The sequence below is a fragment of the Tachypleus tridentatus genome, chromosome 9 (assembly GCF_004210375.1).
Source record: "Tachypleus tridentatus isolate NWPU-2018 chromosome 9, ASM421037v1, whole genome shotgun sequence".
Lineage (NCBI taxonomy): Eukaryota > Metazoa > Arthropoda > Merostomata > Xiphosura > Limulidae > Tachypleus > Tachypleus tridentatus.
In genome coordinates this window covers 143,815,036-143,830,766 of record NC_134833.1, presented here as the reverse complement: position 1 = coordinate 143,830,766, position 15,731 = coordinate 143,815,036, and the positions used below count along the sequence as shown (strand labels likewise).

Genomic DNA, 15,731 nt, shown 5'->3' with positions numbered 1-15,731 from the left:
TTCAATTTCTAAAGTACACAACTATGTTGAGTGAAACTATCTTTCCAATATATGTCAGCATAATATTGTGTAATCCACTGTACATATCAAATGTAAAAGAAAAATTTGAATTCATTTCCTCATCCACTTTTATAAGAACAATCAAACTGTCTTTCAAAGGATAAATGGAAACATTGCAGTTGAGATGTTTTTTTTGGATTGCATGAATAAATGCTGAGAACAAAACTGCTACCCAGGCAAGATGTGGCTTATACATTTTCTCTGTTATCATAAAACAAAAAATACATGTCATTAATAGCTAAATTTAATAAGTAAGTAATAGAATAAAATTGTCATATTATTTGTTACTGTATTAGAATCTTTACTTTAAAAATCAGCCATTGATGATAGAAATTGAGTGAAACAAAAATGAAATGAGAACTTGATGAAACTAACCAATATTGTCATCTCCAGCTATTGTTTCTGGCAAACATGTACTTAAACCACATTGTATCTCAATGATTTTGGTAGTTTTTTAATACACAACTATTTTTTTGAAAGAAAGTTTTAATTAAATATTATGGTCATTTTTGGGACAACTTTAAAAAATACTTTTAGTAAGCTTAGAACCAGTATTGACCAATGGTGAAAACATTTTGAAACAAATTGTTCATGTAAATCTACACAAGTAGCCTTCCTAATTTTGAACTGATAGACAGAAGGGAAGGCACATCTAGTCAACAGCATTTACTGCCAACTTTTGGGCTACTCTAATCAAGTAGCAGGATTTTGATTGTCACTCTTACAACACATGAATGATCCCAAAGCATGGAGCATGTTTCTGAAGCAACAGAACACAAATTTGCCCTTGGATTTATGGTTTGGCATGCTAAACACCAGGTCACACCCAGACAAACTTTGATAGATTTAAAAACAAGCTTATCTGACAGTATGTCAGCAAGGTACACTTATTGCACATATTATAGAATCCATTAACTTTTATTTCCATTATGCTTTTACAAACACTAATATCCAACTAATGTTCACAATAACCCTTCCAAGAGATCAGTGAACTACAATAGAAAATATGTCCTCAAAACAAGTTTTTGATAACTTTAAGTCTAAGTATAGTAGTAGAAAATAATTACCTAATACCAGAATTAGTTTTCCACAGAAACTTAAAATATAGACACTTTAGTTTGATATTAAATGTTTCAGATAATGTACAACTCAAATCATTGCTTGTAATGTTCTTGTCTTGAATATAAGATTTATGTTCAATAGTTTTATTGTGAATTCAACAATCACAAAAACAGAACTAATTCAAAGGTTGCCTCACTTTTCAATATATTTTGTGACAGCTCAATCAGGATGCAAGCAATTTTAGTTGTTTAATATAATTCTAAAAGTGCCAGCAACCTACACTTTAATATCTTTAAACTTTTTTTTTTCTGGATGTAACATAAAAAAAGCCCTCCAACAAAACCAACATAAATATCACTCAAATTTCCATTACATGATAGATATGTGAAAATTCTTCAAAGCTAAACCAGGTAAACAAAAGACATGGTCAGGTTAAATACATCTATTTACATTCTGCAGTGGAATTTTAGAGATAATACCTCCCACATACAAATTATTTTGGAAGTTATATCACAAACTTTTGTTGAATATTCATTATTCACATGTAGCTATTATTAGAAAATAACCAGTTCTTTCCATTGTTAAATGTCTAGTTACTGAACTATTTTATGTTTAAATAACTTGTTTTATTGGATTTTTTATTCTTTTTTTTCCAATTTTTAATTTGCACTAATCATATCCCCAGTTTTTAAGCTATGGCCAAATTATGTCTAGGGCCCCATAAATCTGGAAAAAAATTGAACAAAAAGGTTTTTTAACTAGTCATTATTACATGTCCTTTTTTGTGTCAAAATGTTATTTTTTTTACAATTATACTTTAACGTTATACATTAGAAGCTTCCAGGAAAACATTTGTAATTTATAGTTTATTAATTATTAGTAGGTTCCTTGGTCCTTGAAAGTTCCTAATAATTTAGAACAAAGTTCTTTCGCTATTACATTTTATAGAAAAAATACCAAAATCCTTTGAAGGAAAAACATTTATAAAAAACCCAACCAAAAATCAGATGTCTAACACTGGGGGTTAAGCACTAGCACAGATCACTGACAATGTTAAGAAAAAAAAATATAATAAAGAATCAAATAAAGTTGCATGTACAGATTACGGCATTTTACAGTGAGTTACACTAGCAAACATACCACTGCTATGTCATTATCACCCTGTTGTAATCAAGAATATGTGAGGATATTAAGTTTCTAAAAAAAAAGTGTCGTACATTTTTGTAAATGCTAAAAGTGTGAAAACATTAGCCATATAAGGCACTCACTCATACTCCAGACATAATTGCAATGCTGTTTTTTTTTTTGGGGGGACACAACAAGAAACAGGAATTGGGTTAGTTTTTTCATCCACTAAGAAATATATCTTACTGACAGGAGGATACTGCAATTGAAAAATATGCACCAGACTGTCAATGTACTTTTTCTTCATCAAATTCTCTTATAGAGAGTAGAATAGATAAATATTTTGAATGAGAATAAAACTTAAAACCATCAGAGAGAATTCTCAAAAGGAGTATTTGCTACAATACAACACTTAGCTAAACCAGGCTTACCATTTAGGGGTCACAATTTTGTTTTAAGAATAATACAAGTTATTAAGTATTATGAATACCTTAACAAGTTTGTCTTTACACACATACAGCAAAGAATCTCACAAGACAAATTTTAGGAAACACCATATTACTTAATTTTCTTTGATATCTGATGAATTTATGTAACTCCTAAGTGATATACAAGAATCTTAATTTATAAATAAAATAAAAAGAACAGTTCTTTGCAATCATTGTAGACTGTCAGACTTTACATCCAGTTAATGCTTATTTGCAGATATGGAATATCCAGTGGAGACACTTGTTTACCAATAAAAGTGGAAAACTTAAAAGTTGCTAGGTTTTGACATAATAGACTGCAGAGGCCAAAGTTATGACAATGTATCAACTATGTCTGGTCAGTAACAAGGACTACAGATGAGAATTAAAACTCATATACCTTGTTTAAGGCATCCATTAAATGTGACTGGAAAAAGTGCAGCTGAATACTGTTTGGGCACAGTTACATATTTTAATTCAGTACAAAGTTTGTGTATTCTTTTGAACAAATGAGCTGTATTAGAAAAGTGCTATCAAAACTAGCAACACTTAACTCTAAAATGTTTATCAATAACAAGGTGGTCAAGCTTGCAATGATAATATTAAAGATCTCAAAACTGAATTCAAAGTGAGAAGGCAAGGTGTGATGAATTTTTGATAAGAAGAATTATTGTTAAAGTATAAACTGCAGAAATAGAAAATAAATTGAACTCATTTGAACTTGTGCTACAAATAGTCAGCTGAGATTATATTTTAAATCATTTTGACATGACATCAAAAGCCTTACAAAATATAACCACTAACCTACAAACTGATATCTTCATTGTAGCTTGGAACAATTTAATGAGCTTGCCAGAGAAACATATGACAAAGAGGCAATCAAAATAATTGGAAAAAAAACTTGTATAAAAACAAAATGGAGGGGAGATAATTTTTTTTCTTCTAATGATGGTTCAAGTACAAAAACGAATTTTACTTTAAATGCATTTGTTCTTATTAATGTGTTTACATAATATGTGACATGCTGTTAGCTGACATAAGGGAAAAATCTGAATCATTCATACATCCTAATAAAATCCAGACATCAACATTATGACCCGAGAACAACAATGAATTAAAAGTTTTACAAAAAATGGATATACCTATAGATTCTGCAATTTTCAAAATCATAAGATGTTAATACACCATAAAAAATCCCTAAATCAAATCTCATGGTTCAACATCAACATTCCCTTATGTGGAAAGAATTCTTCACCAAAAATCTATTTTTATATGGATTGCATTTTGTGACATACGTCTTGCAATTTATAAAATAACACATTTTTTTATTAAAAATAAAATTAATTGTTTTGAACTATTTTTTAAATATTTTCTCTTCACCTATATACTAAAATGTATTTTATATTTTTTTATTCTTTTTGGCAATTTTGCTAAAATTTTATGATTACATAGGACATTTGAAGTAATGGACAATTACATATCAGTGACTCGAAAATATTTAGGCATATTTAACCTGTGTCTTTTGTTATTTATCATTTTAAAGATGGGGTCCAACTTTTTCCGGTTACCTGTGACTCAATTTTCTTAATGTAGCCCTAAATTAGACAAATGACAGAAAAACTGAATTATACTTTAAAACAAATAGTTTGTACTATTTCAAATTTATAACTGATAGATAAATAACTACCTACTCTCAGAATTAACTAAAAATTCCAAACATTTTCTCCAACTTATAAACATTTAGTAAAATCTGAGAGTTTGTAAATGAAGCTATCCACAATATTTTTTCCTTAATTCAGTATAACAAACAATATTAATCTCAACTATAACAGTAAAATATTAATTTTAAAATTCTGATATGCTTGTAGTGGAGTACAACCTTATGACATTACTAACCTGTAAAAAAAAAATTAATGATTTTTAATGTTTATTCTAAATAAATTTATTATTTCTGTACTACACTGAATAACCAAACTGTCATAGTATCAGAAACTTGTAACTTCAAGGTAACATATCTTCCAGAAACTAAAAAGATTATTAAAAGTTCAGTTAAAAACTGATGCTGAATAACATTTACATTATGTACACTATTAAAAGTAATGAAATTCACTTTTTTTTTCCCCACAGACATACACACACAAAAATGAAACATTTGTGAAAACCAAATATATTTTTACACGTTTATCCTTTCAATTTTATGTTTTAGCAACTTATAACATTCTGGCGAATACTTCACCGAGATGTACAAAAGCACGTCATTTTCTTTGTTTTCTCAAATGAACGTTTGAGACAGTTTCCCACTGCTTGGCCAATGCTCGACTTCGTGTCCTGCACCTAATCTTTCTTTCACTGTTTGTAGGAGACAACACTGACACACTGCTAGCACTTCTATGACTTTTTTTTTTTGAGGTTCCAATTTTTACTGGAGTATGAGAACATTTCCTGGAGAATAAGTTATTATTTGATATATTTCAGATGTATTAACATCTTAAAATCTTAATATTATTACATTACAAGGAATTTAGAAATCTTAAAGTTTCACAGTTATATTTAGAACCTGAGTATTATTCTCTTCTTAGTAGAGAAAATAACACAAAAGTTTGCATTATATGTAGGTTATATATTTATTGTTTTTAAACACAAAGTTATAAAATGGACTATCTATGCTGTGCTCACCAGTCTAGTGTTTCAGCAGAGTTACTACTGTGCCACTGGGGAACTTTAAATTAGCTAGTGTACATTTTTATCTTACAGGAAGATAACAGCTTATCTTCATCATGTAAGTACGATATATTATTACTGGAAACAGCCTTCCACATAACTGCTGAATTATGTAGCCCTCATGTTATGCTACCCTACTATTATAAAGAACTTTATATAAATGTTTCAGCATACACTTCAAGATAAGGACTTGATAATTCACCAACATAAATAGCAAGTCAAAAAAGGCATTTTTGTAAGATATTAACAAACATTCTGATAAATTTACACATTAAACTTTAAACTATATACCTAATTGAACTTACTTCAAATGGTCACTTAACTCCCATTCCCAGAGTTCTGTAAAGCAATTACTATTTGGACACTGTGTTACTCCTAACATCTTCTGAATCAATATGTTATCTTCTGGAATGTCAGGCCTTTTTATCAATACATAAACAAAGTTTAGTTTTGATTATCAGACAAATCAAGGAATCTCTAAGTTAAGAATTCTATAGGCTAAGAAGCAATAAATTCCAATACCTGATAAATCACTAACAAAGTGACAAAGTCACTAACATATACAGTCAGAGCTAGTCAAAATTAATTGAATGGACATAATTTACTTTTCAAACATCAATACATAGTGGATACCTCATATTTCAATTTTTAAAAAAACGATTAATTCACATGAAAAAAAATATATATTTTTTCATAAGTAAAAATAATTATGCCTTAGAATCTTGCCATGAAAACACAATCTACAGTGGTAACAACAAAAAAGTGAAAGGTTAGATTTAGGTTGAAACATTGTCTAAATTTTAAAAGGGAGCAGTCTCATCTTGTTATATATTTTAATTACACCTTGTATTTCAACATAGTTAAACATATTCATAAGGTACAAGGTTTGAAAAAGTTTCTATTTTAGTTGAAAGAAACTAAAGAATTAGTTGTATACATATATACATACAAAGAATATTTAATATGGACTTTACTCGTTACATACAAACCTTTTAATTGGAAACACAGATGGTTTTTGGCATGTTGGACATTTGGACATGCTGGTTCTTAGACTGCCATCTTCCCTATTGTACAAGCACCCTATACATATTCTGTGTTGGCACATTCCTGTTACCATTTTCAGTCGAGGTGAGAGGCACACAGGACAACTATACCTTGAAAATAAAACATGACAAAATTTTCCTTTAAAACAGACATTTCATCAGATCCATTCTGTATCTTAAGGGGGAAAAAAAATGTTCAATTTTAATTACTTCAACCCACTGTATGCCTCTTTCAGAAATAATGCAAGAAGCTTTCTTTGACTTGAAATTTTTATAAGTACATTTAATGATTTTCCTAACACTAATACCACATTATTACTGTTTCAAAATTAACTTATTCTGTTTATAAGATGCAGAAAAGTTATAAATTTTCTTATACTGAAAATATATTTTCGATAGGCACTTCCCTCTCTTCACAAGATTAGCTATGTTTGTCCAGGGCTTCCCTTTATATGTAACAATTTTTTATGCATGGCACAAAGCTGCTTCTCTCCTTTATTGGAATCAAACGATTCAAACATATCTCTCAAGCAAATTATCATACATTACTTCACCACCAAGGGACATGAGACTTGCTCTGTACACCACAACCAATTACTTTGAAATTTGTAAAAGATGTAAGCACAGAAGGAAAGTGAGGAGGTGGGATGGGAACTGCAAGAAGAGGGAAGTATCTGTTGAAAATACATTTTCATTACATGAAAATATAACTTCCGATACAGTACATCCCTTTGTTCAGTTAGAATCCTACAATAAAAAGGAAGCAGAATTGGTGTGAGAGAATGACAGAAGAACCCTTTAAAATCATCCAAATGATACCCCTGGAAATGAGTGTCAGGTCCAAAGATCAGATAATGAGAATGCACCACTTCTGAACCAAGTATACTCTTCACCCATCTGTGTAATGCGTAGTAAACAAGGGAGGCAAAATGAGAGGACTATATCCAAGTTGGAGAGGACTGTGGCAAGACAATGATCCTATCATGTAAACATATATGTAACAATCTCTAATAGTATAAAAGTGGGCAAAACAATGGATGTGCCCCTAGGTGTGAAGTGGCTAGGACACAGTGTACAATACTCAGAAAGTCAATTACATCTAAAATCCATGCAAAGATAGGATGAGGATCATACCATCTTTCTCTCAAGTTCAAGAGACTGGAGGGAATCTAGAACCACTCCAATTCTAGAGTATGATGTTAGCTTTGATACATCAATCTGGGGAGCCAATATCTGGTATTGAAACAATGTCTATGTAATAGAAATCAACTTATCCATGAGTAAAACTGACTGGAACCATCCAAAAAGCAATAACATCCTTGATAAAAGATACACGAAGGAAAGGAAAAAGCACAGAACTGTAACCCACAACAGAGAAGGAATATAATCAAGGGAGGAATACAAACAACCATAAACATGTGTGAGGACTTGTGTTGATTGGTTCTACACTAAATCTAAAATCATACCATAGGTGCCAACATTCACCTGGGAGACAGGATGATGGGATGTGGGCTCCACATCAAAGGTGATGAACTGCAATTTGATGTCTCACTTCTTAGTTATTGTACAATGCATAGTGGAGGATTTCATGTCATCTACATCTGCATTAAATGCTGGTTTTCTTTGAAACTTTAGGGCTAATGATAAAACATTTCAGTGCAAATGATGTGCCCTCAAAAAAAGATGCAAGTCATCTCTACTGATTAATTTGCTCATTGTTTCCAAATATGTTTTTTGAATATGCATTGTTTTGTAAAAGCATCTTGAAGTAGTAGAATACTTTTCACGTAGCACTACCTAGTAAACAGTTGATAATTTTGTAACCTGTAGCTCTTTTTACATCTGAATTTAATAAATGCAGTGCTCAAGTTTTTGCTTTTTATAAAAATTTCCTGAATACATAATTCAGAATTCTGCTTAAATGCCACTTCTCATATACTGTCTTTGGTTTCATGTTAAGATTAAAAATACTTTTCTGGATCTCCAAAATCTCAAGTTTCATCTGTGTAACATATAACAACTTTATAAATAAATTTCAAATATATTTTTTCAGTAAAAGTTTATATTCCATTTATTATTTTCTCTATCCTAACTCTAATATAGTTTTTATAAGGTTGGTCACTTTGGCTGAACTTGCCAGTTTCTTTCCTGTGGAAAACCATCTTGGACTCGGCAAAATTAAAAATTACTTGTAGAGAGAACATAATATAATATTTTATAGATTAAAACCTTGTATTTGTATTAGAATAATTAGAATAACTGATAATGGTAATCACGGTTATTAACAAATAACTCAAATGTCAAGAGATTCTTGTTCACCATTATCCACAAGCTAAACATCTAAGAAAGAGTAGCCATGAGACTTCACAGCAAGTTCTAATTTAAAAAATAAATCTGATTAAAAATACCAAACTACTTTAACATTCTCTCTATAGCTCATTTCAAAATTGGAAAACATTAATTCAGATATATTTGTCCCACTTGACAGATATAGAACAGTTCCACACACAATAAAGGACAAATGAAATTATTCTATGAAACAGTAAATAGCTTCCTTGCCAAAACACTACTATGTAAGGTAATGTAGTGAGGCTAAATTATAACATGATCTTAATTTGGTACAACTATGAAATGTATACCATAAAAGAATAAGATATGTGGTATTTGTAAACCATAGGGCTTCAACCTCCATTACCACAAAGAGTTCAGTTTAATTTCATAAAAGTCACTTAATCTTTCAATGTTGTATCAAATGTTTTCCATGAGTATTCCCCTGTTATTAAATTGCTATTGGCCTGGCATGGCCAAGCGTGATTAGGTGTGCGACTCGTAATCTGAGGGTCACGGGTTCGCATCCCCGTCTCACCAAATATGCTTGCCCTTTCTGCCATAGTTATAAGTGATGGTCAATCTCACTATTCATTTGTAAAAGAGTAGCCCAAGAGTTGGCGGTGGGTGGTGATGACTAACTGCCTTCCCTCTTGTCTTACACTGCTAAATTAGGGATGGCTAGCACAGATAGCCCTTGAGTAACTTTGTGCAAAATTCAAAACAAACAAACAAACAAAATTGCTATTGCTAAAGTATACAAATTCACTTTGTAATTATCAGTAAAGTGACTAAATGAACAAATTATGCTTCCAATTGAAATAAAAAATAACATTACTGAAGCATTACTAGTGGTTATAATAAACATCTTATCGAATGATGAAATGTATGCTTGAATTGAATCAATTCCACTTTCTATTAAATACTTGTATGAAAAGGAATAATTACATTTTTATGGGTTACTATTATGTAGTGAGTTGAACAAATCACCTACTATCACCATGTTATTAAGTTTTTATTTTAACTCTTAAATTACTGATTTGTTTGTATACAGTTTAATAACTGTTTTGGTTTGGTTTGTATTTATTTTTATCCATATAGTACACTTTCAATATTATATATTAAATAAAATATAGCATTAATATTTTCTATCTGCGAGTACTTTTACCTTTACTTAAATGTTAGAAAACTTTCTGAAGCCAGTAACCTAAAAATCTCATGCAGTAATGCAACTAGATGAGTTTAGGCCAGTAGTTCCCAACCAGGGTTGCTCACACCCCTTGGGGATGAGAGATAGCGTTCCAAGGGGTGCAAGATAACATTTGTTTTAGCCACCTTCACCTTTATTCTTAAATGAATAATTACTGTGAGGGGTGCGAGAACATATCAAATTTTTTTAGGGGTGCAGGGCATAAAAAAGGGTGAGAACCACTGGTTTAGACTAAGGATCTGATACTCAGCAAGTAAAGTGACAAAGTAGATGTACAACCCAAATTTTAGGCTAACAATTGGTCTAGCATAAAAATCATGCCCAAGGGCTCTTGTGCATTCCTGATGAGAGTGTTTAAGTATGATGCAAAATAACTGATGTCAAAAACATGCATTTTAGTCTTTTTTTTGTAGGTAACAGAAATCCAGTAATGCAATTCACCTACATCTAGACAGAATACATCACTTTGGATATAGATTATAAATATGCATACAGTTGCAATTTTAAAACATGTTATTGTGAATAATTTAAGTGGTTTATTTTGTTGAAATAATTGGTTCTACAAAATACCACAAACACATCACCTAAATCTAGACCAAATATACAATTTTAGGTGAAATGGCACATGGCATAGTATTAATTCTGTAGTCATACAAAATGCTACAAGTAAAATCTTACTCAGAAAAAACATTTACTTCAAACTTTCCTGTTGGATGCTGGAAATAAAGTCATAGAAAAAAAAATTCACCTACATCTAGACAGAATACATCACTTTGGATATAGATTATAAATATGCATACAGTTGCAATTTTAAAACATGTTATTGTGAATAATTTAAGTGGTTTATTTTGTTGAAATAATTGGTTCTACAAAATACCACAAACACAAATTATGTTTGACATCACCTAAATCTAGACCAAATATACAATTTTAGGTGAAATGGCACATGGCATAGTATTAATTCTGTAGTCATACAAAATGCTACAAGTAAAATCTTACTCAGAAAAAACATTTACTTCAAACTTTCCTGTTGGATGCTGGAAATAAAGTCATAGAAAAAAAATAATTTTTTTTTTTAAATTAAAATACAGTGGAAAGTAAGACAACAAAAACATTTTAAAGTTAATTATTTATTGCAATAACAGCATGACATGTAACATTACATGGAAAGTTAGTTGGTTGGTTTGGTGTTTTATGGTGCAAAGCAACTAGGCTAACTACGCCTACGTGAAAAGTATGACATATGCACATTAATAACACAACATACATAATTTTTACATAAAGTAAGTGATGAACAAGGCTACTCACTTGGCTTACTACTAAATGAAGAATACAACTTTACATTTGATCCAAGAAATGTTGTGCCTAATCTGATATTAGCCAAGATTACAATCCTGGATGCTGCTTCTTACATATCCCACATTATATAATGAACTTACTGAAACATATCTCATCTAAACACTTCTTCATTAAGATTCATACCATCATGCTTTTGGTCAAAGTATTTATAAATGTTGCACTTTTCAGGCACATAAAAGGTCAATGATTACATGACTTGTTGTAGTAATTCAATAATTTAATTTCTGTGGCTTTAAAAATTATAAATATACATTTAAAGATTGCAACGTTTTCCCTACATTCCTACTGGCAACATAAAACAAGTCTCAATACTCATCAACAGAGACAAATATGAATCAACAGCAAATATCTGAAAGAGACATAGATCATTTTTTTGTTCCGATCAGAAGTTAATATTAATTGTCAATTTTGTTTGGTTAGTATATAGCTTATCAGAAATAAAGGGGCAAATATTCTTCATCCCCACCCCATAGTATACCCTAACCTTTCATAGCTGACTAAAATAAATAAATTTTGCAAAATCAAGCTTTACAACAAAAGAGACAAATGCATTTAAGCATTAGTAAATTTCTTTGTAAGTTTATCAAAATTAAGATTGTTCATGAAATGAATTTGTAGTTTATTCATAGAATAATTCTTGTTAAAAATCAGATTAACAACTTCAAATATATAAAAAAGCCAGTGCATTTTAGTACTATGTCCCAACAATAGCTTTTATGTTATGTTGCATAGTAACAAAAGTACAACTGAATATTAATCCATAATGACGAGAAAAACGCATGTAAAAACGGCTGGTATGGGTTGAAAAGAGTTTTTTTATGTAGAGGAGAGAACAACGTTGTTTGCTTCTCCACATAAAAAAATTTTCTCAACCCATACCAGCCATTTCTACATATATATAACTGAATATTCTTACTATTCTATGTACTAAAAGTGAAATTAAACGTACAGACAACAAAACTGGAAAAATATGTGTTGATTTTTTTAATTTATAGTCTTTGCTGGTTAAAGAGGTTTGTTTGTAAGATTAAAAACCAGTAATATACCAGAAAATAGCTTGATTCAGATACAATTTAAGTTGAATCAATATTTTTACTTTTGTGATAAATTTTATGCACTTTTCTCTAAGCTAGGTAATCTCATACTACTATTTACTTTAGGCTTATTATACTAATACTCACTACACTTAATGTTTCACAGCACATTCCCCTTCCTCAAGGCTTCCTGTCAGTAACATCACATTGGACAGACAGTAATCAAGCTATTATATTATATATGAACAAACTCAATGAGGCTTTTATGACTACTCCTATTTCAGGAAATTCGCATGTGACGACACAAACTAACTTTTATGTAGGTTAGAGTGTCAGATGAACTAAACATGACATGTTATAATAAAGTATCTGATTCAGATAATGACAGCAGCAATAAGCATGCCTATTCCACTGAAGACAATGTTTCACTTTTGGTGTCAATACAGGTGTTGACGATTTTCATGAAAATGCATGTGGTTTTGGAAATACATATAATCCCTTTGCAGCTCACCAAAAACATAAAATAAATTATACTACAACTGAGTTCAGTTTCAGTTACTAAATTTTAAACTTTCTACACACATAACCCCCCCTAAACAATATTTTAACTTTTGTATATCCATCACCTTTGGGTCTCATTGAAGTACAATAAATTTATCATGGTTTTGAATACATACAAATACTATTGTTTACAAAGTAATGTTTGTACAAACAATAATATTTCTGATGAGACTTTCAAAAGGTGGAAGACTTTTGAAATGTTGTACTCTACATCTGTGTCTCCACAACAGGCAGTTGCCACCCATTCTATAAAGTTTCATCATGAATACTCTTGCCTAAACAATATATCAAAGAAAGATATTTTTTTCTGCATTTACGAATACTAAATAATGGAATAAAAACATTATTTATTCAACACATATACTGTGTTTATATGCTAAAATATTTAACTTATACTTTATTCATAAAAAAAACAAAGAAATCTTGAAAAATAAGTGAGAAAATGTTCAAATTAAAATATAAACTATTGTATATTATAAATAACAACCACCTTGAACAAAGTTTCCTTTGCATTGAGTAGGACTGATAAAGGCCTTTTCAGCATTATATTAATACTCTTTAGCACAAAACGACACAGCAGTGAATCATCCACCACTGTGTAACTTTGCACTCAAAGATAAACAAATGTAAATGGTCTATTAATATTAAGCTGAAGTAAAAGGTTTCCATCAGCCCTAATTTATAACACAAGTCCAAATTCACAGGCTACACTGAATATGTAATTTTGAATATAAAATAAGAAAGACTGATTGCAACTGACAGTGTAAAAATTCACTTAATCAAGTCAATGGACTATCTACATGGATTTGAAAACTAAAATTTTAGTATTATAGCCATAAGCTTAGACTTTAGACTTGTCATTTAACCAATGGTGAGCCATTTATGTGATGCATAATTTTTTTCACCTGTATTTGCAGTTATATTCCTTAATCTAAACCCGAAATTATAATATAGTCTAGACTTAAGTAAATCGTTCTACCAGTACCAAAAAAAATCACATTTCTCTCGCTTCTATGTTTAATAAATTACTATTATTTGTAGCACTAGCATTATTGCAATGCAAGTTGTAACATGAAACACAAACTTATATCTATAAAATAATTACTACAATATTTTTAAAATGAAATAAATTTGAAACCCTTAGTTTATGAAATCAATTGTTTCTTACATGTTTTTTCTGAGATGTAATTTAAAGTAAATACGTACGACTTCTCAAATTTAAAATTAGTGGTGTAATAAAAAGTTGTCTGCAATACGTTAGGCCTACACTTATAATTCTATCCACTGATGGAAATAGTATATGATTATTAATAAACTTCTGTGAGGGTTAAATTACTAGGCCTAAAGCATTAGTTACGTCAACGTATGACCAGAATGGTAAGAACAGCTAAACTACATTTCTTTGAAAACAAACTAGAATTATCAGTACCTGAATTCCACCATTTCATGAGTATTTCGTTCGCTTTCATTACTCATTTCATAAAGGTTTTTAACTTACACGGCAGTTTTGAACCTTATAACCATTTAAACAAATACTTTATTTTTTAACCAAAATCTACCTTTCTTATTTGGGCTCGTCTCATTCAATGCTCCCGCGATTTTAGACTTCGACCTTTGATTGGACAGAAATTAGCTTGCTACTTTTTATGGTACGTAAGCCTATTACCTAGATTTGTACTGTTAAAATAATAAAACCAGTTTTCACGACATTTCACAAGTTTAATATTAAGTATTATTCTTATGACTGTGATGTAATCTACACCACCTTTTATCAAGTTTTTCTATCTATTTGTTAATGGAACAGAAGCTTTGAACTCTTATTTTAATGAAAAAGAAGTGGATCAAAATGAAAAGAAACAGTTATATCTTATATATTGTTTAATCTAAAGTGTTTTATCAGGCGTAAAAAATCATTAAATATACAAACAACTAGAGTACAGTCTCTAATGTATTTTCCCAGGAATTTTGTGCATTACATAACACTATAAATGGAGTAAGCTCCTAACGATGAAGTAATAAACGAAGTATTATATATCCTGATAATAGAGTTAATGTACAAATTTAATTATACATATAACTGTAAGTCAATTTGAATATTAGGTTTATTTGTTTTTAAGCGCAGAGCTGAAATGTCGAACCACAATAAATAACTGTTTAATTGGGGTATTGTCAGTACTTTCATCAATCAATAAACTTTTAGGCATTCTAACCATCCCTAATTACAAGATTTAAAGGTGAATTTTCAACAAATTTAATAACTGCCTTAGAAACTGTACTTTGGTTAGGTATAATTCCTGTGTAGTTGCCATATTTTTAAACACCTTAGTTTTTGAGTAAAAATGAAACAAAATATGCGGGTCCTCGAACTCAAGTTCCTCTCGGTCGTTCGGCTGTTTCCGTGACGTTTTACAACTATGACGTAATAGTTGCCAAATACGCTTCATTGCGCGCCGACCATTTTTCTCCTTTCAGTGCTGGTGTTTTATGTAAATCTATCGGTGCTTTTTTCGGATTACATACTTTGTGAGACTATTTTTTGTCTTGATATTGCTACTTTATGTTTGTTTTATGATACCATGATTTACTGCGTTGCTAATGGTTGTAAAAACGGTTCGGCATCGGGCAAAAGCTTCTTTTCGTTTCCGTGCAATAGTAAGAACTAGACACTTTCACACCGTGCAAAGCTTTGTCAAGATCACTTTGAACGCTCATGTTTTGTGTCAGATCCCACTGTTTTGGATTCCGTGGGTTTCAAGCCAGG

The 15,731-nt window shown here is 30.5% G+C and overlaps 1 protein-coding gene across 2 annotated transcripts; it reads right to left on the bottom strand.

The window, feature by feature from the left end:
• Positions 1 to 959: 959 nt before the first annotated feature.
• Positions 960 to 14,873, bottom strand: LOC143226569 (TNF receptor-associated factor 6-like). Of its 2 annotated transcripts, none has more exons than XM_076457714.1 (4): positions 14,530 to 14,873; positions 6,425 to 6,589; positions 5,741 to 5,854; positions 960 to 5,156 (listed from the first exon to the last, which is right to left on the bottom strand). In XM_076457714.1, exons 2-4 carry the CDS (start codon positions 6,550 to 6,552, stop codon positions 4,970 to 4,972), a joined length of 429 nt encoding a protein of 142 aa, XP_076313829.1. In that variant the 5' UTR covers positions 6,553 to 6,589; positions 14,530 to 14,873; the 3' UTR covers positions 960 to 4,969. The 2 variants fall into 2 exon arrangements, with proteins under 2 accessions (XP_076313829.1, XP_076313828.1); XM_076457713.1 differs by having other exon boundaries at positions 14,400 to 14,867.
• Positions 14,874 to 15,731: the final 858 nt, after the last annotated feature.